Raw genomic sequence first — 22,143 nt, forward strand, 5'->3', positions numbered from 1 at the left:
GCTGCACTGACACTAAAGATCCTGGAAACCAACTATAGGCCACTGTTTTACATCCTGACTTCTGTTCATTAACTCCGCTGATGTGTGGATGATGTGTGACGCCATTATGTGCAAGAAGTTAATGCACAAAAAACAAGCTCCACATCAAGCAGCTTTCAGTGTAATTGAGTTTTTTCAACACTGGTTTCCAGACCAAAGTTAACCTGTATGAAGAAGGCTTTCTTTAACGAGCCTTTTTCTCCAGCTGTGTGCAATTATAGGATCTAAAACTACAGAATAAGGAGGGAGGAATCCACAGCAAGGGCTGCCAGGAAAAGGCTAGCTGCTGATGGCTAACGGTTGCTGCGCTGCAACACGTCAGATGTTGCCGCTGATGGCTAACGGTTGCTGCGCTGCAACACGTCAGATGTTGCTGCTGATGGCTAGCGGTTGCTGCTGATGGCTAACGGTTGCTGCTGATGGCTAACGGTTGCTGCGCTGCAACACGTCAGATGTTGCTGCTGATGGCTAACGGTTGCTGCGCTGCAACACGTCAGATGTTGCCGCTGATGGCTAACGGTTGCTGCGCTGCAACACGTCAGATGTTGCTGCTGATGGCTAGCGGTTGCTGCTGATGGCTAACGGTTGCTGCGCTGCAACACGTCAGATGTTGCCGCTGATGGCTAACGGTTGCCGAGCTGCAACACGTCAGATGTTGCCGCTGATGGCTAACGGTTGCTGCGCTGCAACACGTCAGATGTTGCTGCTGATGGCTAACGGTTGCTGCTGATGGCTAACGGTTGCAACACGTCAGATGTTACCGCTGATGGCTAACGGTTGCCGTGCTGCAACACGTCAGATGTTGCTGCTGATGGCTAACGGTTGCTGCGCTGCAACATGTCAGATGTTGCTGCTGATGGCTAACGGTTGCTGCTGATGGCTAACGGTTGCTGCGCTGCAACACGTCAGATGTTGCTGCTGATAGCTAACGGTTGCTGCTGATGGCTAACGGTTGCTGCGCTGCAACACGTCAGATGTTGCTGCTGATGGCTAACGGTTGCTGCGCTGCAACACGTCAGATGTTGCTGCTGATGGCTAACGGTTGCTGCGCTGCAACACGTCAGATGTTGCCGCTGATGGCTAACGGTTGCTGCTGATGGCTAACGGTTGCTATGCTGCAACACGTCAGATGTTGCCGCTGATGGCTAACGGTTGCTGCGCTGCAACACGTCAGATGTTGCCGCTGATGGCTAACGGTTGCTGCGCTGCAACATGTCAGATGTTGCAGCTGATGGCTAACGGTTGCTGCGCTGCAACACGTCAGATGTTGCCGCTGATGGCTAACGGTTGCTGCGCTGCAACACGTCAGATGTTGCAGCTGATGGCTAACGGTTGCTGCGCTGCAACACGTCAGATGTTGCCGCTGATGGCTAACGGTTGCTGTGCTGCAACACATCAGATGTTGCAGCTGATGGCTAACGGTTGCTACGCTGCAACACGTCAGATGTTGCCGCTGATGGCTAACGGTTGCTGTGCTGCAACAGATCAGATGTTGCTGCTGATGGCTAACGGTTGCTGCGCTGCAACACGTCAGATGTTGCTGCTGATGGCTAACGGTTGCTGTGCTGCAACACGTCAGATGTTGCCGCTGATGGCTAACGGTTGCTGCTGATGGCTAACGGTTGCTGTGCTGCAAAGGCATGGCACCGGCCAGGGGAACAATCACTTGTTCCCCCGTTAGCAACCAAGCTAACTAGCATTTTCACAATAAATAATGTTTTGAGGATATTTCAAAGTTAGCTTATAAATGCCAGACAATACAATTTCACGGACAGGGGCTGTGTTTAAGTTTTGTGCCTCATTGTAGACCAGTCAGACCCCCCAAAGCTCAGTTTTAGCCAATCTGCTCTTAGGTTGATGTTTGGATGCTTCTGTCAGGACCACAGTTATTGATTCACACAGTTTATAGCATCACAACTCCTGGATGCAAATGAACAGTTTCATCAGTTTTTTACAGGTTCCGTAAACGCTGTAAAAACCTGAGGTTTTTGGAAATTGTTTCCTAAACCTAACCGAGTAGCGCCTGAAATGGAAATCAGACAGCGAATTAAAGAGGACACGATAAAGGTGAAATAAGATGTTTTAAACTTGAGTTTCTGGATGAAAGAAACATTGTGTTTATTGTAGAAGAAGCCAACAGCAGTCTGGCAGATATTTGATGGGAATTTCAATTAAATGTATTCAGATTATCAGATTATTGTCCCTTTACTTTTCTCATAAAAAAAGGCGATTCAGTTAAAGAAAATCTCACATTTCACTCATTTTCATGAATATATTTTGGCCTCCTTATCTTTGAATTACTGAGAAACACAGAGCTGGTTTTATCGCACCAACAGTCCAAACACTGGACTTCTCTGGCACCGAGACGATAAAAGAACAAGTTGAAATGGTTACATTCCACCACTGATCCCTGGGAGCTGTGCCTACCAATAAAGATTGATTGATTGATTGATTGATTGAGGGTCCCCTCAATGACCCTGGATTCCAGCGTGACCCCCATTATTACTGCCCTCACTCCTTTAATCGAACATGCACACGGACAACAGGAAATAAAAAGTAAACGGACAGCAAAGTGTAACCTGCAGAGTTCATTTTCAGGAAGCCAGAACAAACACAGCCACATTAATCACACTGCAAACAGCCCCCCGCCTTTTAATCAACAGAACTCAATCTTTCATTCGTGTGCAGCTCATCCCTGACTGGATTCCAACATGAAAAACCGCCTCCAACGTGATAAAAACCGCCTCATGCAGCGCCGTGGCCTGAGCCACGTGGCCGGAGCCACCAGCTTCTCCCACAGCACGTCGTCCACTTTCTCCACTGGGAACCTCTTTTCTGTCTCATTACAGAGAAAATGGCTGTTCTTCAGTTCTGAGGGATGAAATTGAGCTTTTTTTGAGGGATCAACATGACCAACAAGCGTTTGGAAAGCGCCGCTGATGCGACTAAAAGAGGTTCCTGGCGGACATATGTGGAGGTTCTGTCTCTTTTTCTGCTCCTGGTTTCTTTACCCTGGAAGTTCTTTTTCGGTTGCCTCTCCAGAGCCTGTTCGGGTTCAGGTCCCGCCTTTACGGATTCTCCAGCTCCATGTTATCGATCAAGGTCTCTTCCTTCTTGAACTGCAGATGTCTGATGGACCTCCACACCCCCACAAAGTTGTCACTGACCGACTGTCCGCCGGCGGGGGGGTTCTCCCTGTGGAGGTGCTCCCTCTGCATCTCCACCGCCTCCTTCTCCGTCATGACACCAGATTTCAGCGTTTCTCCCTGTTCGCCGTCGCCCATCCGCACCTCTCCGTTCGCTAGATGCTCGGGGGCCAGCTGCTCGTTCCCGTCTCCCGTCTCCGGTTGTCCTGGATCAGGTCCTGGATCAGGTCCTGGATCAGGTCCTGGATCAGGTCCGGGGGCGGCGCCGCTGCCGTCCAGAGGCGGTTTCTCGCTGTAGGGCTCACCGGGCTGCAGGGCGTCCTTCTCCAGATCCTCATATGAGCTCTTCTTCTTCGTCTCAAAGTATTTGACCACACAGTAGATGACGGAGCCGACGGTGTTCACCACCACCCCGCCGATGAACAGCCGCGTCGGCGCCACGTCCTTGAACGCCAGCATGCCCACGGTGATGGTGGCGATGCTTTTGACCACACCCACGAAGCTGGTGGTGACGGCGGAGTTGATGTAGGTGCAGTGCAGCGTGGTGAAGTTCATGGCGCAGCCGATGAAGATGCAGATGGTGAAGATGCCCGTGATGGCTGGCTCCTTCCAGCCGTCATACGACCACATGTTGAAGGCGTCCATGGACATGACGGAGCACACCAGCAGCACCTGCGACAGAGAGGAACACGTGAGACGATAAAACGTAGAAGAAGAAGAAGAACCAAAGCTGAAGGTGGACATCGGCCCGTACCGGTGACGCCATGATGGTGATGGCATACTGCGCAGTGAGAGGTCCGTACTCGCTGTCCAGACTGGTTTTCTGGATCAGAACCAGGTAGGAGGCGTGGATGATCACCGCCAGCACGCCGGTGACATAACCGAAGGGATCACCAGTGAGGTCACCAGCGCCTGGAGGGAAAAATGAGATTCAAAATCATGTCAAAAGATGTTTTACCTCTCAGAAAAAAGACCGAAAGTCGCTCCTAATCTCTTGTATTATTTACTTTTATCTAGATTTTAATCTTTCTATTCTTTCCAGATACCAACAGCAGGGTAAAGGTATACTGCACACTCCTGGAAGGTGCATGTCTGTGGGTTTGGTGAGGCTCTTATTTTAGATTTGCTGGTTTTATTGCCCACTTAAAGCACTTTGTGACACATCTTTTGTATGAAAAGTGCGGCACAAATAAAGATTGACTGAGTTGTTGCAGCAGGAATCTTGTCTGTGGACGTGTCCTCCAGCTGAGAGCATGACCACACAAAGAGTTTCAGCAGAGTTTCAGCAGAGTTTCAGCAGAGTTTCAGCAGAGTTTCAGCAGAGTTTCAGCAGGTATCATCATGCAGTTCGCACACATCACACTATCAGGTCGAGTTTGGGTTAAACCTCCTGTTACAGAACAGTTAATCATTTACAGCCAAACCTTCACTCTGCTGTGAAACAGCACAGCTGTGATCTATTTAATGCCGCGAGACTGTCTTTGAAGCCTGATATTTTCTTATTTTACATCAGTTTCAGCAGAGGGAAAGAAGGAGTTTAAAGGAGGTAAAGATGAGGAACCGACAGAGGTGAGGAAGGGAGTCAGGAAAGGTGGAGAATCTGGATTCAGGAGCTCAACTTGACTGAAAGATCAACAGAAACCAGCTGCTTACACACATCAGCACAGCTGTTCATTCTCAGGGGAACGACTCCCCCCAAAGAGAAAGCTCGGCCTCGTTCTGAAGTAACTGTTTGGACTTATGATGGGGCAGAGCCAAGATTAAGAACTGAATGACTGGAAATGATCCACTTTAACTACCAGGTAGGGGAGAGAACCTACCCCAAGTGGAGGAGTTTAAATATTCTGGGGTCTTATTCAAGAGGGAGCAGTGATGCAGTCGCTGTACCAGACTGTTGTGGTGAAGACGGAGCTGAGCCACAAAGCAAAGCTCTCGATTTTCCAGGCAGGTTACATCCCTGCCCTCACCTGAACTCACCATGAACTTTGGATCCTGACTGAAAGAATGAGGCTGAGTCTCACGCTTCATGAGGGTGAGGAGCTCAGCCATCCGGGAGAGACTCAGAGTGGGGGAGCCAGTTGAGGTGGTTCGGGCACCTGATCAGGATGCCTCCTGGTCGCCTTCCTTTTGAGGTGCACCGGGCACCTGATGAGGATGCCTCCTGGTCGCCTTCCTTTGGAGGTGCACCGGGCACCTGATGAGGATGCCTCCTGGTCGCCTTCCTTTGGAGGGGCACCGGACACCTGATCAGGATGCCTCCTGGTCGCCTTCCTTTGGAGGGGTACCGGACACCTGATCAGGATGTCTCCTGGTGGCCTTCCTTTGGAGGTGTACCGGACACCTGATCTGGATGCCTCCTGGTCGCCTTCCTTTGGAGGTGTACCGGACACCTGATCAGGATGCCTCCTGGTGGCCTTCCTTTGGAGGTGTACCGGGCACCTGATCAGGATGCCTCCTGGTGGCCTTCCTTTGGAGGTGTACCGGACACATGATCAGGATGCCTCCTGGTCGCCTTCCTTTGGAGGTGTACCGGACACCTGATCAGGATGCCTCCTGGTCGCCTTCCTTTGGAGGTGTACCGGACATCTGATCAGGATGCCTCCTGGTCGCCTTCCTTTGGAGGGGCACCGGGAACCTGATCAGGATGCCTCCTGGTCGCCTTCCTTTGGAGGTGCACCGGGCACCTGATCAGGATGCCTCCTGGTCGCCTTCCTTTGGAGGGGTACCGGGCACCTGATCAGGATGCCTCCTGGTGGCCTTCCTTTGGAGGGGCACCGGGCACCTGATCAGGATGCCTCCTGGTCGCCTTCCTTTGGAGGGGCACCGGACACCTGATCAGGATGCCTCCTGGTCGCCTTCCTTTGGAGGGGTACCGGGCACCTGATCAGGATGCCTCCTGGTCGCCTTCCTTTGGAGGGGCACCGGGCACCTGATCAGGATGCCTCCTGGTCGCCTTCCTTTGGAGGGGTACCGGACACCTGATCTGGATGCCTCCTGGTCGCCTTCCTTTGGAGGTGTACCGGACACCTGATCAGGATGCCTCCTGGTCGCCTTCCTTTGGAGGTGTACCGGACATCTGATCAGGATGCCTCCTGGTCGCCTTCCTTTGGAGGGGCACCGGGAACCTGATCAGGATGCCTCCTGGTCGCCTTCCTTTGGAGGGGCACCGGACACCTGATCAGGATGCCTCCTGGTCGCCTTCCTTTGGAGGGGCACCGGGCACGACCAGCTGGGACAGGCCCGAGGTCGGCCCAGGATGAACTTCAGATGGATAGATGGAGGGATAATGGAGGGATAATGGAGGGAGGGATGGATGATCTTAGTCCAGTTTCAGTCCCATCCTTTAGTTTGATGATGATCCACATCAGGACTCTCTGTAACCCTTCTCCTGTTCAGGCCCTTTCTTCACTCCAAGCTGCCATCATTATGAGGCCATTCAAGCTGCTGCTGGTAGTATCTGAAGCTCTGTTGACTCTGATTTTAACTCCCAGCTCAATGATTCTAACCTGATTCATCACATCCTACTTCTGACTGAAACTGCTCTATAAACTCTGACGGTTTTTATTTCTCTACCTGCTGAATCCAACTCAGCATCATTTCTAAATAAAAATGGGCTGTTTTTGCTGTTTTCTAATGGGAGAATCCTGTATCCCCATCATAATAAAAACTGACAGATTAAATTAAAACCATCAGCTGAGCTGCGCAGGTTTAATTAAACGATCCTCTTCATCTTCAACACTTGGACATAACGACCAACTATGGCTGCATTACTGCGATATAAAAAGAATCAATATTTCATCCCCCTCTCTTTTGTAATCAAGTCAACAAAATTATTTATTTGATCTCCAGAAAAAGACTTTTTTATGATGTTAAATGTTAACAAAATGACTTTTTCTCCTCACAAGATGCACATTTTCCATTATCCACAGGAAAGGAAGCAATTATCACCAAGATTAAACCGGGAATGATCAATCTGTCCGTTGGATTAATATTCGACACGTTTTTACTGTGCAGCATCAGCACAGGAAACGAGCTGTGTGCAGATTTTTCTTCGGTTTATGACTTCGGGATCGTGAACATTTACTGCAGAGGAAGATGATTAAAAAGGACGAATCAGCGGCTTTAACTGGGATTTTTACAGGAAATGATGATCAGCTTCGGTTTTTTCTTTTATTTATGAAAAACAAAGATGATTAAACAGAAGAAGAGAAACTACGACAGGAGTGGAAAACGATTAAATCTCTAACAGAAGCACTGATTTCACACATTTTCTCCTGATATCAAACTGCTCCAAGAGACCAGGACATGTGAGGCTGGTTTTTAAAGGGCTAAATGACAAATAAACCGAATTAAATTGTAGAAAAGCAGCATTTGAAGCAAATTTATTGTACTTTTGTGTGATAAAGTTAAAGCCAACTTCAGGGCATAACTGTTTATGAACTAATCTACATGTTTGCTGAGTAAAATAAAGTTTACTTAATTTGTTTTATAACAACACCAAAAATTCATTGCAAAAGTGCCTCTAAAATGAAGGCAATAAGCCATTAAAATGTTAATTTAATCACATTTATCTTCATAAAAATGAGAAAATAACTAAAATACTTTCCTGGGTTGAATTACGGGTGTAAAAACTGCACCTAAAATTATGCTAATATATCATTTAAAACACATATATTAAAAAAATATGCCTTCAGTTCACTGTTATAGTAAAAATTCTGAGAATACAAGCCGGATCCAGACCAGAACCAGAACTTTAAAGGCGTCTAACGATAAAAAAAAAACATTATTAAACAATATTATTGTGTTGTACATGTGCTCTGTCATGCTAACATGGAGTTCCTAATTACTCATATTTATAACCCCTGCTGGTTGTAAAATTTATCCTGCTGGTACCTGGAGATTCTGCTCTTTTAGTACTTTCAGACCCGGATGGATCGTGGTATCAAAGTGGAGCAAAGTGCCGACATTAACGCATCTGATCTTCAGCTCCACTCACATGTGGCGTCCCCCTGGGGTCCATTCTCGGCCCAGTGCCCTTTTCCATTTATATGCTATAGTTCTGTTCTCAGGAAAAACAGGGTTTCCTTTCATTGCTTTGCAGATGATTTAAATATTCTGCCCCTCAAACAGGAAGCCACAACTCGTCTAAAAGCTTGCTGACGTGTTGATGACGTTGAATCATGGCGGACCTTCCCTCCTCCTTCAGCAGGGATGTCGGCACCTTTGGAACCTTTTAAATAACACATCTTCAAACCTTTTCTTGTCTTCTCTGACCTTGACAGTGTTTCATTTGGATGTACTGTCACTGCTTTGGTTTTTAGTTGCTTTAAATGTTCATAATGACGGTTTGGGTTCCTTCTAACAACCAACTCTACTGTTCAAATGAACCGTCGGTGGGTGTAGCTGCTACTTCTGATGTGGAAACCCTCCTGTTCCGCTGCACTTTGAGCTGTAAAATCATGTCTTTTAGAAAGGACAAACTGTCACTTTGTGCTGCAGAGTAATCACAAAACTCTGGGGCACTGGATGGAGAGAGCGCGCGCTCTTGTGTGTGTGTGTGTGTGTGTGTGTGCGTGCGTTTACCGGCCAGGACAGCTCCGCCGGTGGTGATGACCACAGCGATCACCACGCCGATGGACGGCACGCCATTCCTCAGCACGCACACGCCGATGCTGAGCGTGAAGAGCGGCAGGCAGCGCTTGAACACGACGTACATGGGCAGGCTGAGGCCGCGCAGCGACCACAGGGTCAGGGTGGACTGCAGCGTGGAGAGGACACACACCGAGGCGAACTCCTGCGCACACACACGCACGCGCACACAGCATGGTTTATCTTGGAGTTTGATCATATCAGGGCATCACAGCAGCTCGTACATCCTCTGTTCCTCTCTTATCGTCTCCCAGCAGAGAGGTGAGGACAGGAGGCAGAGTGCATGTCAGCTGAGCTGAAAGAGTGCGTTAGAACTATATATAACACATATATCTAGTCTGAATTCAGTTTATTAATTTGGATTAGCTGCCGTTAGATGCTCAGGAGACGCTGCTGCAGAACTGAGACATCTCCAAGGTTTCTTTCTCAGACTAATTCACTGCGTTACAGGAGGACGGAGCGGCGGAATCCAGAATCCTGTGAAGTTTACACACCTGAACCAAGCTTTATCAACCTGTAACTGAGTATCAGAGCTAAGATTTAACTGTCAGACTTCAGTGGAGCGGCTTCAAATCAACGAGTCACATCAGGTGTCTGTTAAAAGTTCTAATTTCCCATCATGGGTGCAAGTCTTTGAGGACAATGGGATGTGCCGCTACTCATATTCCAATAAATCTCTGTTCAATAAGCACGGACTGATTAATGGGCCCAAAGTCTGCTGAAGAGGAGCAGAAAATGAGACAAAACTCGTTGGGAAGGAAAGCATACGGCCATCCTGTCCACGCTCAGATGGAAAACTCTCAGATCAGATATGGAGAAGGAGCCAAAAAACAGAAAGAAATCAAGAAAATATGAATTCGGGTCAGTTTTATTCATACAAAAGCTGATTTTAAACTCCACATCTGAAGCTGGACTTAAATTAAATGTGAATAATGGATAAAAAGGCAGAAAGGAAACCGTTTTAATGCGCGCTCACAGGGAGAATGCACCAATCAGAATACAGCAGAGCGGAGCCGACCGCTGCAGGACTGATTTAATGGATGCATTTCAGCTAATTTGATGCTTTAGCTGCACAGATGTGAACAAACTGCCCTGACAGGGATGGTAATGAACCCTGTCAGTCCGCTGATCTGTCAGTCAGTCAACAGGATGCAGCTGGATGTGTGGAAAGAGCAAAAAGTCACATCTGCAAACAGCTGAGCTGCGGGTCAAACTCATCATTTAAGACCAGAAACTTTCATTATTTCTCCATTAAACGAAAAAAAGGTTTGCATTTATGTCCAAACCATGAAAAATACACGAAAACCTGATCTGACTGGTGTCCAGAAGCCGCAGGGGTGCGGGTCCGCATCAGTGTGGCCGGTTGCTGAGCAGCACGCACCTGATGTTTTACAGGAACTTCACTTCAGGGCAGTTTACGCATTAAAAAACGGTCAGAAAACCACGAGGAAAACACGTCCAGCAACTTATTTCTTAACCTTTCAGTCATTTTAGTTTGAATTCGGTGCAGAAGTTATCCAACTCACAAGTTAGACCGCAACAACACGCACGCGGACAAAGAAAAATGAAGTTTCTGTTTGAGTGGCTTCTTACCTTGGACAGCTGCACGCTGAACGCGGGGATCTGGACCCTCCCCAGCCGCCTCAGGGTCTCCAGAGTGAGCGCCGCGGTGAAGCTGGTCAGGAACTGAATGAGCGTCAGGAAGTTGAAGTGATAATTACTGATGAGGAACTTCAGTAAGATGTTCAACGAGCCGGAGAAAACGCCGTGCGCCACGGCCACTGAAATCCCCAACAAGCGGCTCTTAAACACATCCATGGCGGAGGTGAGCAACGGAGCCAAAGAGGAGACAGAAAGTGCTGAAAGTACCGGAGAGGCCGCTCGCGGAGCGGCTGCGGAGGCTCCCTGAGGGGGGAGGGTTTGGTTTTTACGCACTGCTGTTGGACGGAGGAGGCAGAGAGAAGCTCACAGCATCATCAGAGGAGGGAAACAGCCTCTGCTGCAGGAGCTCTGTTCCGCGGTAGTTCCCCAGCTGTAGATCCCCAGAAGTGACTTTAGCAGAAAGAAGCTCCCGCAGCGGCCGGAGAGGAGCGGAGGGAGTCCCGGGAGGCAGGAGGCTTCAGCAGGGGGGAGCTCGTCCTCTGAGCGCAGCCACTCTGATGACATTTTGCCGCAGCGCCTTTTGGCTGAGCATCTGTGAGGAGGAGGGTCTGAGAGGAGGGAGGGTGCGTGTGGGGGGGTCTCTGTTGTACCTCCATGAAGTCAATGAGGGAACCAGACACTGATTATACCCGCAGCACGTGCTGTTGCTGAAATTCTTTCCTCTTTATTTAAATGTCTTTCTCCCCCCAGCATCAGTAATTTTTACACCCAAATGAGAGAAATCTGTTAAGTTTGTTAATCTGATCCAGTTTAACAGGTTTACTGCCTGATGTTGCAAATATAATGAAAGAATAAAACAGACAAAATGTTCTCTGAAATGTTTCTTCGAACCTTTAAAGTGTCCTGATCAACAGTTCTGCAGCTTTCTGAGGCTCTTTCACAGTTTTTCTGCTTTTTCCCTCATCTTCAGTCCTTGTACCTGAGCATTTTCAGTGTTTTTTCTTTGTTCAGCCACTTAACTCTGACCTTTGAACCCTTCAGGCAGAAAAAAGGCTCCTAACTCAAGGGATGAACCAGTGTTGTGTCGACACAGAACAGACAACTTAGCAAAGAAGCCATTTTAAACTGGATCTTTAGGCACTTTGTCACAAAGACACATCATTTGTTCCCATTTCTTTAGCTGCATCTATGAAAAACAGCAAAGAAAACACAGTTTGACAGACAGAAAATAGGATTTCTGCAGCAACAAGGTGATTCCCAAAGAGCTATTAGCTGAAAACTTGGCATATCTCAGCATGGTGTGCAGTGTGTCCTTAAAACATTTGAGGAAACTGGACAAGTGGAGGACAAAAGAAGAAGTGTCAGGCCTAAAAAACTATCTACAGCAGATGAACAGGATCTGAAAGTGATGTCCTTAAGAAAGAGGAAAAAATCCAGCTGTGACCTGACAGGACCTGAGAGATGCATCTGGACCTTCAGCTGATCCATCTACTGTTGGCCCAAGCCTCATCAGAAATGGTCTCCATGGAAGGGTGGCTGTCAAGAACCCGTTCTTAAGGAAGGGAAACAGGGAGAAAAGGCTGAGCTGTGCCAAATGACACAAGAAGTGGACTGAAAATCAGTGGCAACAGGTCTTATGGAGGGATGAATCCTCCCCAGAGCCCGGACCTCAACATTATTGAAGCAGTGTGGGATCATCTGACAGAGAACGGAACAAAAGGCAGCCCACATCCAAAGAAGAGCTTTGGGATGTCCTTCAAGAAGCCTGGAGAACTATTCCTGAAGGCTCCTTAAAGAAATGACAGAAAGCTTGTCTCAGAGGGTTCAGGCTGTGTTGGAGAATAAAGGAGCTCAGAGCAGAGATTCACTTTAAAGCTGCTGAGAACTGATAAAAAACTCTGTTTGTTCACTTTAAAGCTCGTTTAAATCATATAAACCTGAACTGCTCTGCTCTCAGATCCATGTTATCATCACATGTCTCTACAGAAAGTGATGAACAGATAATTCTGTCTTTCAGGAGTCTGCAGGATCCAGGAGAACATCTGCACACCAGTGAACCTCCTCCTTCTCACGGTTTAATGGGATTTACTGGTGATAGACAAAGGTAAGATGAGATAAAGCACTTGCATGTAGCCAAGCCTTTCAAAGATGAAATAAACCAGAACTCTGCATGTGATGGATACAGGATTAAATTATCAAGCGATTTTTACAGATATCAGAAAGCAGAAGCACAACAAGCAGCTCAGCAAGTCCAAAGAAGAAGAGGAAGAGAAATTATTCAGATTTAACACATTTTACACATTTTTTAATGCATCTACGTGATCTGGAAGCAAAGCCTGCAGCCGGATAAACAATCTCAGTTTACTTCTGAATGAAGCTGCAGATTCTTACATTTAAGAAGGTTTGAACAGAACATTTCAGTTTCATATCAATGAAATGATTAGTAGAGAAATCTGTGTCACTTTATAAAACCGGTCATCACCGTAACGGAAACATTTTTATGTCATTCAGAAGAAAATAAACGGTTTGATCCAGTCCAGCTGGCAGAAATATTCACAAATAAAGACTGAATCACAGCATCTGGTTTAATTTAATCCTGACCTGTGGGGCACAGATTATGAGTGATGCTCACAAATAAAGTAGCTGGTCAAAATAAGCAGGAAAATGTTCCCTTTTCATCCGTCGTGCCCACATTAAACCCAAAGATCAGGATAAGAGTCGGTCTGGACTTGCAGAGCAGTCTGAAGTCGAACAGCTGCTGTGACATCCTGACGGGTCACATGTGGCGGCTGCTTCAGCCCTTCAGCTGCCTGCTGCAGGGGGAAAGTTAGTTATGGCCCATCCTAAAAGTGCTGGAAGCTCAGGGATCTGCACAGTGAGCCACAGAACCACTTATTCCATCCTCAGACAGATGGTAACGTTGGTTTTATTCCTCCCTTACCCTTCGTCTTTATCAAAAACCGAGGCGCCGCTGCTCCTAATGAGCGTGGAAATGACTTGGACAACGTTTAATTGAAATATCTCATCAGAAAATGAGGGAGCAAACCTTTAGCTTTCAATTAACACCCAGAGACTGAAGAAAAGATGCTTTCGAGTAAGAGCAGACCGAGGATTCAGCCCAGGACTCCTCTGTGTCTGCAGGGAGGAGGAGGGAAACACTGCCTGCATGCAGCCGTTGAACTGGAACTGAAAACAGAGCTCAGGCCACTTTAACATGGATTTCCACATTAATATGAGAGAGATGCATCATCACACAGTCGAACACGAGAGGAAAGACCATAATTACAAGAGTTTAGCTTTAATGGGGAGTTTAGAAAAGAGGGAAAAAGTTTAAGGTTGTCAAGGTTTCCTCCATTTAAGGAGTCATTGGGTGGTTTTATAGAGTGGCAGAAAGTATAAAAAACCTTAATAATCCACATACTTTTCTCTAAAATGTCAATAAATGCATGTAAAGAAGCCATTTAACTCAGCCACCCTCCGTGTTCCAGCATGTTTGCACAGCAGAGGAATGGATTTATTGAGCCCAGTCTGTGAGAGAAAACCTTCCAGAGATCCTGCTGCTTCCTCTGTGGGAGCTCACGGTGCATGTGAGGACAGCTGAAGTCAGAAAGATACGTGCACGAGAGCAGGATAGCCACAACAAGCCAACAACCAACCCCCGGGGAAGGTTTCCGGAGAGCAATCAGAACAGCTAATGTTCTGATGATATGAAGACATCAGTCTGCAGGGAAAACAAGACAAACACTGAGAGGATGGACCGGCTCCCTGCTCTGTGGACCCGACACAAACCAGAATCTGCTGGAGCTCGTCTCAAATGCTAAACGATCATCTTTGGGTGGTGGAAGGAGCTCAGAGTCAAACTGAAGAGAAAGAACACCAACTGACCCCTGAAGCCTCCGTCAGTGCCACGCTGAAGCAGTATGAGTTGGTCCATTTCAGCCTGGAAACACAGCAACTCTGGCAGATCTCCACTCTAAGAGGATAATATGGTGCAAAAAGTTCTTAAATGACTCCCAAGATGGATGAAAACCAGTGGCTGGTCACATGGAGGATCCTGTTCCCATGATGCATCAGTGGCCGGTCACATGGAGGATCCTGTTCCCAAGATGCATCAGTGGCCGGTCACATGGACGAGGATCCTGTTCCCAAGATGCATCAGTGGTTGGTCACATGGAGGAGGATCCTGTTCCCAAGATGCATCAGTGGCCGGTCACATGGAGGATCCTGTTCCCAAGATGCATCAGTGGCCGGTCACACAGAGGAGGATCCTGTTCCCAAGATGCATCAGTGGCCGGTCACACGGAGGATCCTGTTCCCAAGATGCATCAGTGGCCGGTCACACGGAGGATCCTGTTCCCAAGATGCATCAGTGGTTGGTCACATGGAGGATCCTGTTCCCAAGATGCATCAGTGGCCGGTCACATGGAGGATCCTGTTCCCAAGATGCATCAGTGGCCGGTCACATGGAGGAGGATCCTGTTCCCAAGATGCATCAGTGGCCGGTCACATGGAGAAGGATCCTGTTCCCAAGATGCATCAGTGGCCGGTCACACGGAGGATCCTGTTCCCAAGATGCATCAGTGGCCGGTCACACGGAGGAGGATCCTGTTCCCAAGATGCATCAGTGGCCGGTCACATGGAGGAGGATCCTGTTCCCATGATGCATCAGTGGCCGGTCACATGGAGGAGGATCCTGTTCCCAAGATGCATCAGTGGTTGGTCACATGGAGGATCCTGTTCCCAAGATGCATCAGTGGCCGGTCACACGGAGGATCCTGTTCCCAAGATGCATCAGTGGTTGGTCACATGGAGGATCCTGTTCCCAAGATGCATCAGTGGCCGGTCACACGGAGGATCCTGTTCCCAAGATGCATCAGTGGCCGGTCAAATGGAGGATCCTGTTCCCAAGATGCATCAGTGGCCGGTCACACAGAGGATCCTGTTCCCAGGATGCATCAGTGGTTGGTCACATGGAGGAGGATCCTGTTCCCAAGATGCATCAGTGGCCGGTCACATGGAGGATCCTGTTCCCAAGATGCATCAGTGGCCGGTCACATGGAGGATCCTGTTCCCAAGATGCATCAGTGGCCGGTCACACGGAGGAGGATCCTGTTCCCAAGATGCATCAGTGGCCGGTCACATGGAGGATCCTGTTCCCAAGATGCATCAGTGGCCGGTCACACGGAGGAGGATCCTGTTCCCAAGATGCATCAGTGGCCGGTCACATGGAGGAGGATCCTGTTCCCAAGATGCATCAGTGGCCGGTCACATGGAGGATCCTGTTCCCAAGATGCATCAGTGGCCGGTCACATGGAGGAGGATCCTGTTCCCAAGATGCATCAGTGGTTGGTCACATGGAGGATCCTGTTCCCAAGATGCATCAGTGGCCGGTCACATGGAGGAGGATCCTGTTCCCAAGATGCATCAGTGGCCGGTCACATGGAGGATCCTGTTCCCAAGATGCATCAGTGGCCGGTCACATGGAGGAGGATCCTGTTCCCAAGATGCATCAGTGGCCGGTCACATGGAGGAGGATCCTGTTCCCATGATGCATCAGTGGCCGGTCACATGGAGGAGGATCCTGTTCCCAAGATGCATCAGTGGCCGGTCACATGGAGGATCCTGTTCCCAAGATGCATCAGTGGCCGGTCACATGGAGGAGGATCCTGTTCCCAAGATGCATCAGTGGTTGGTCACATGGAGGATCCTGTTCCCAAGATGCATCAGTGGCCGGTCACATGGAGGAGGATCCTGTTCCCAAGATGCATCAGTGGCCGGTCACATGGAGGATCCTGTTCCCAAGATGCATCAGTGGCCGGTCACATGGAGGAGGATCCTGTTCCCAAGATGCATCAGTGGCCGGTCACATGGAGGAGGATCCTGTTCCCATGATGCATCAGTGGCCGGTCACATGGAGGAGGATCCTGTTCCCAAGATGCATCAGTGGCCGGTCACATGGAGGATCCTGTTCCCAAGATGCATCAGTGGCCGGTCACATGGAGGAGGATCCTGTTCCCAAGATGCATCAGTGGTTGGTCACATGGAGGAGGATCCTGTTCCCAAGATGCATCAGTGGTTGGTCACATGGAGGAGGATCCTGTTCCCAAGATGCATCAGTGGCCGGTCACACCGAACCCCCCCCAATGCGTGTGACAGATGCAGAAAACACAGAAACTGTGCAGCGGTGAAGGCTAAAATGTGTGAATGGTCAGTTATTGACTTTGAACTCGGCTTCGTTTGCATTGAACAACTGAAAAAAGTTGAATCTCAGCAGCTGTTTTCACATGTTTTGATGAGATGACGTGAATAAAAATTATTTTCACAGTGATATTTGCTGCTTTATTAACAGAACGTCACAAACTCATCAACAAGCTAAATTCTTCTTATTCACAAGTTAAAGTTAATCAGCTGATTTTTGCTGTTAGTATGATCTGAAAATAAGGATCACGCCTAAGGACTGAAGAACAGTAACATCTGGCTTTAATTAAAGTGGAATCCACACGTGTACAATGATAAAACTGTCCTGATATGTGTGGTGAAACCCACAAATAGTCCATTTTTGGGCCTGAACACAGCTGGAGGCGGGTGCATGTGCTCGCCATAGCTCATTACAGAACGCCATCGCTCATTACAGAACGCCATCGCTCATTACTGCATTACTGCCAATGCTTCCATTGTTGTAATTAAGGTTTTTCACCTGATCAGAGCCAGCAGTGGAAACTTCCCCACTTCCTGCACAGATCTGCACGATAAGAACACCATAAACAGCCAATCGGCTAACAGCAGCATAGCATGACACTGTTTCTCTGAGGCGTGGCGGTACAAGCTTCTGTCTGGCTGCTACGGTGAGGCGCTGGGTGGTCCAGCAGAGAGGCAGGTCGGCTTGTAGATCTTCACCATCTCATCCCAGGAGCAGTCCACCACCTGGAGACAGCACAGCCAAACACAAGCTGGTTTTAAAACACCAGGTCAGCAGATGATGACATTTAAAGTAAACTCTGATGGTTCATAGATGCCTAAAGAATAAGCTGGAGTAGATTTATTCCTTCTCTGATGGGACCCTGCAGGTTATCTGCTCTGATAACTTTGGTCGCCAAAGTCAGTCCCAAACCAAAAGATTTTATTTCCTTCTGCCGCTTTCCGTGTGAAAATGGAGGAAACCCTGAATGTTTTTCTTCCTTTTTCTCACAGCACATTTAAGGTGGAACTGATGAGCATCGCTGCTCTTTTTAAATGGGGGGGTTGAAGTTAAATGGAGGCAGTCACAGAGCTAAACTGGTGAGGTGGTTCTGTTCATCAGCACGCATTGATACGGCACTGAGCCGCCTCTTTTTGTTCTGAATGCTTTAACAGACAGGAGCAGTGGTGCATTAACAGCTTTATTGAGCAAATGCATTCAAGCTATTTCTAATGAGGATGCCGGTGAGTCACCAGCATGAGTGAAAGGAGTCGTTTAGAAGATCCAAATCCAAATTATTCAGGAGGCACATCGGCTAAATGAAAACCATGCGATTCATTCACAACCCAAAAGAGCAGAAAAAGCAAAAGAAAAGAGCAGGAAACGTTCAAAAAAAGCAGAAAAAGCAAAAGAAATTAGTAGGAAACGTTCAAAAAGAGCAGAAAAAGCAAAAGAAAACAGCAGGAAACGTTCAAAGAGCAGGAAACGTTCCTCGCTTGCTCTATTCTGTCAGTTTTACTCATATTTTGGGCTTCTTTGGTAAAGAATCTTAACCCTGCAGGTTATCTACTCTGATAACTTTGGTCGCCAAAGTCAGTCCCAAAGCAAAAGATTTTATTTCCTTCTGCCGCTTTACGTGTGAAAATGGAGGAAACCCTGAATGTTTTTCTTCCTTTTTCTCACAGCACATTTAAGGTGGAACTGATGAGCATCGCTGCTCTTTTTAAATGTGGGGGTTGAAGTAAAATGGAGGCAGTCACAGAGCTAAACTGGTGAGGTGGTTCTGTTCGTCAGCACGCATTGATACGGCACTGAGCCGCCTCTTTTTGTTCTGAATGCTTTAACAGAGGGGAGCAGTGGTGCATTAACAGCTTTATTGAGCCAATGTATTCAAGCTATTTCTAATGAGGATGCCGGTAAGTCACCAGCATGAGTGAAAGGAGTCATTTAGAAGATCCAAATCCAAATTATTCAGGAGGAACATCGGCTAAATGAAAACCATGCGATTCATTCACAACCCCGAATAACTGCTGGGATACAGTTAGTTTTACCCAAGATGTTGAATAAAGCTTCAAATACGAGTCTGACAGAATCGTCGTTTCACTCTGAAACCATTAGCTAAAAAGTGAAAACTAAAAGTGTGAAAATAAAAAACTGCACCCCTGATTAAACCCGTCCTCCTTTAAAATAACTGTTACACGCTTTGTTTGTGTGTTGCAAAGATAAACAGAAAGATCCCGCCTGAAGCATGTTTAATGCATCATTTATTACCGCTCGTGTGTGTTTTACAAAGAACGGACCGAATGTTTTCCACTGCAGGAGGACAGGAAGCAGGTGAAAACACAGCAATCCTGTTCTGTGAGTGCAGTCCTGCTGGGACTTCCAGCTGAAACTCCCCGACCTGCTCTGTCGACTCGCTGCTGCAGGTGAGGACGGACGACTGCCAGCTGAGACGCTTCACATCAAAGTGCTCCACCTTAATTATCCTCCATTATCAGGTCTGGGACAAGACGTTTGGTTACAGGTCTCTGCTCTACATAACAAAATCCTTCATTTCTTCTTCCATTCTTTCCTTTCCAGAAGAGAGTATGAAAGCAAAGAAGACTGTGTTATTATCTACTAAGAGAAAGGCTGCATTTGCATCAGAAAGACGACCCTTATTTAGTGTAATTTACCCTCCTGCTTTCATCATTTTACACCGACCCACTGGCTAAAATACCCTGCTCGGCTGGGACCTTTAATCATGTTGCTATTGATGGAAAGTGTTCGAGTTCAACTGTATGAACAAAAAGCAGAATGGACTCAACAGAAAATATTCCATATTTTCACTTTTTCTAAATCTTTGAAGCCCACAACACTTCTGATTCAAAGAGCAGGAAACGTTCAAAAATAGCAGAAAAAGCAAAAGAAATGAGCAGGAAACGTTCAAAAGAGCAGAAAAAGCAAAAGAAAAGAGCAGGAAATGTTCAAAAGAGCAGAAAAAGCAAAAGAAAAGAGCAGGAAATGTTCAAAAGAGCAGAAAAAGCAAAAGAAAAGAGCAGGAAATGTTCAAAAAGTGCAGAAAAAGCAAAAGGAAAGAGCAGGAAACATTCAATAAGCAGGAAATGTTCAAAAAGAGCAGAAAAAGCAAAAGAAATTAGTAGGAAATGTTCAAAAAGAGCAGAAAAAGCAAAAGAAAAGAGCAGGAAACATTCAATAAGCAGGAAATGTTCAAAAAGAGCAGAAAAAGCAAAAGAAATTAGTAGGAAATGTTCAAAAAGAGCAGAAAAAGCAAAAGAAAAGAGCAGGAAACGTTCAAAAAGTGCAGAAAAAGCAAAAGAACAGAACAGGAAACGTTCAAAAATAGCAGAAAAAGCAAAAGAAATTAGCAGGAAACGTTCAAAAAGAGCAGAAAAAGCAAAAGAAAAGAGCAGGAAACGTTCAAAAAGTGCAGAAAAAGCAAAAGAAAAGAGCAGGAAACGTTCAAAAAGTGCAGAAAAAGCAAAAGAAAAGAGCAGGAAACGTTCAAAAAGAGCAGAAAAAGCAAAAGAAAACAGCAGGAAACGTTCAAAGAGCAGGAAACGTTCCTCGCTTGCTCGATTCTCTGTTTTACTCATATTTTGGGCTTCTTTGGTAAAGAATCTTTGTTTTGTGGAGTACCTCAGGGGTCCGTCCTTGGCCCACGTAATGTCTGCAGATTCAACACTGAATGGTACAACCAGGCCCCCCGCTGACATAAACTGGGACTTGCTTTGTATAATACAGAATATTACAGCCAGTTTAGGCTCTTTTTCATCAGAAAACACTGTTACAAGGAAGTTCTACTGCCTTCAACACATTATACCTTCGACCAGAAGACACTTTCTTCAAAGTATTCATTAGAAAAGCCTCGACGTGAGGAAACTTCACAATGTCGGCACCAAGGCTGAAACTGGGGATTTATTTACATAATTAAAAACCAACCCATGACATTTTGAACCTTCAGACAGAAGATTTAAGGAAAAACTGATGCTGCAACATCAGCTGTAAAAGGTAAAAGCTGCAAAATGACACTGAAAGAGAGATAAATCGGGTCTGAATGGGGTTTAGTTAGTTCTGCAGTTATTGCTGCAGCTTGAGCTGAAGAACAGGTGGAGAAAGTTAAATTAAGTTGATAAAAAGTTCGACTTTACCGTATGTTTATCGCCGGTTACTGTTCAGGAGAAACACAGCTGTGTCCTCACCTCTATCTCCACTCTATAATCAGCCAGGACATGGCTATGGTCTGGATAACATGCCTCTGAGGGGACGTGACTATCGTCTGAAAGACACACTGCCTCTCTGGCATCTATTCTGGCTGAAGAACACAAACCCACGATGAGCTCGACCCGCCTTCACGCCGCCACAGGTGCTAGGACCGGCTTTGTGTTTGATTACACAGTGAAGAAGAAGAAGGAGGAGGAGGTGGAAGCTGCAGCCTGCTGTGGGTGGAGGTGAGGTTGGAAAAAACACGACTGAAGGAGGAAATAAGAATTGGTTTAAGCACAGTGGCTCTCTGTCTCATTCCCAGTCTTTAGCTAACTCTGCTGGAACATTAGCCTCAGATATAGTTTATCCACTGGGCTCTTATATCCTCTGAGGCTGCTGCTGGATGGAAGATGCATGCTCCTCAGTGCAGCTGACAGCAGAACATTTCCACCAGAAGCTGGCTTCATCCGTCCAGCAGGGTGGATGTGAGTGGGCGGGGCTTAGCAGAGGAGGCGGGGCCAACTAAGGAGTGACGTACTTTAGAAATTAAAATCAGAACGGCTCGTTAGACACCAGGGTTGTGTTTTTGGGGAGTTTTATACCTGCTGGTGACTTCAGACGCCCTGATATCTGCTCCCAGGAACAGGAAGAAGGGTTTTTACACTTCAGACGCCCTGATATATGCTCCCAGGAGCAGGAAGAAGGAGTTTTACACTTCAGACGCCCTGATATATGCTCCCAGGAACAGGAAGGAGTTTTACACTTCAGATGCCCTGATATCTGCTCCCAGGAACAGGAAGGAGTTTTACACTTCAGACACCCTGATATATGCTCCCAGGAACAGGAAGAAGTGTTTTTACACTTCAGACACCCTGATATATGCTCCCAGGAGCAGGAAGAAGGGTTTTTACACTTCAGACGCCCTGATATATGCTCCCAGGAACAGGAAGAAGGAGTTTTACACTTCAGACGCCCTGATATATGCTCCCAGGAGCAGGAAGAAGGGTTTTTACACTTCAGACGCCCTGATATATGCTCCCAGGAGCAGGAAGAAGGAGTTTTACACTTCAGACGCCCTGATATATGCTCCCAGGAACAGGAAGGAGTTTTACACTTCAGACGCCCTGATATATGCTCCCAGGAGCAGGAAGAAGGAGTTTTACACTTCAGACGCCCTGATATATGCTCCCAGGAACAGGAAGAAGGAGTTTTACACTTCAGACGCCCTGATATATGCTCCCAGGAACAGGAAGAAGGAGTTTTACACTTCAGACGCCCTGATATATGCTCCCAGGAACAGGAAGAAGGAGTTTTACACTTCAG

At 47.2% G+C, this 22,143-nt stretch overlaps 2 protein-coding genes across 2 annotated transcripts in view; both read right to left on the minus strand.

Moving 5' to 3' along the window:
• Positions 1-1,795: 1,795 nt before the first annotated feature.
• slc35d3 (solute carrier family 35 member D3) lies at positions 1,796-10,989 on the minus strand. The gene is made up of 4 exons (XM_072362123.1): positions 10,428-10,989; positions 8,769-8,979; positions 3,940-4,097; positions 1,796-3,857 (listed from the first exon to the last, which is right to left on the minus strand). The coding sequence occupies exons 1-4, from the start codon at positions 10,650-10,652 to the stop codon at positions 3,108-3,110; spliced, it is 1,344 nt and encodes a 447-aa protein (XP_072218224.1). The 5' UTR covers positions 10,653-10,989; the 3' UTR covers positions 1,796-3,107.
• A 5,797-nt stretch (positions 10,990-16,786) lies between these two features.
• The window catches only part of pex7 (peroxisomal biogenesis factor 7), a 45,326-nt gene continuing 39,969 nt past the window's right edge, over positions 16,787-22,143 (minus strand). Inside the window, exon 11 of the mRNA XM_072362100.1 lies at positions 16,787-17,360. Coding sequence (XP_072218201.1) covers positions 17,277-17,360 — 84 coding nt within the window. The 3' untranslated portion in view covers positions 16,787-17,276. The remainder of the gene's footprint in view (positions 17,361-22,143) is intronic.

Source organism: Leuresthes tenuis, unplaced genomic scaffold (genome assembly GCF_036924035.1).
Source record: "Leuresthes tenuis unplaced genomic scaffold, fLeuTen1.0.hap1 SCAF_13, whole genome shotgun sequence".
NCBI classification, from domain to species: Eukaryota; Metazoa; Chordata; class Actinopteri; order Atheriniformes; family Atherinopsidae; genus Leuresthes; species Leuresthes tenuis.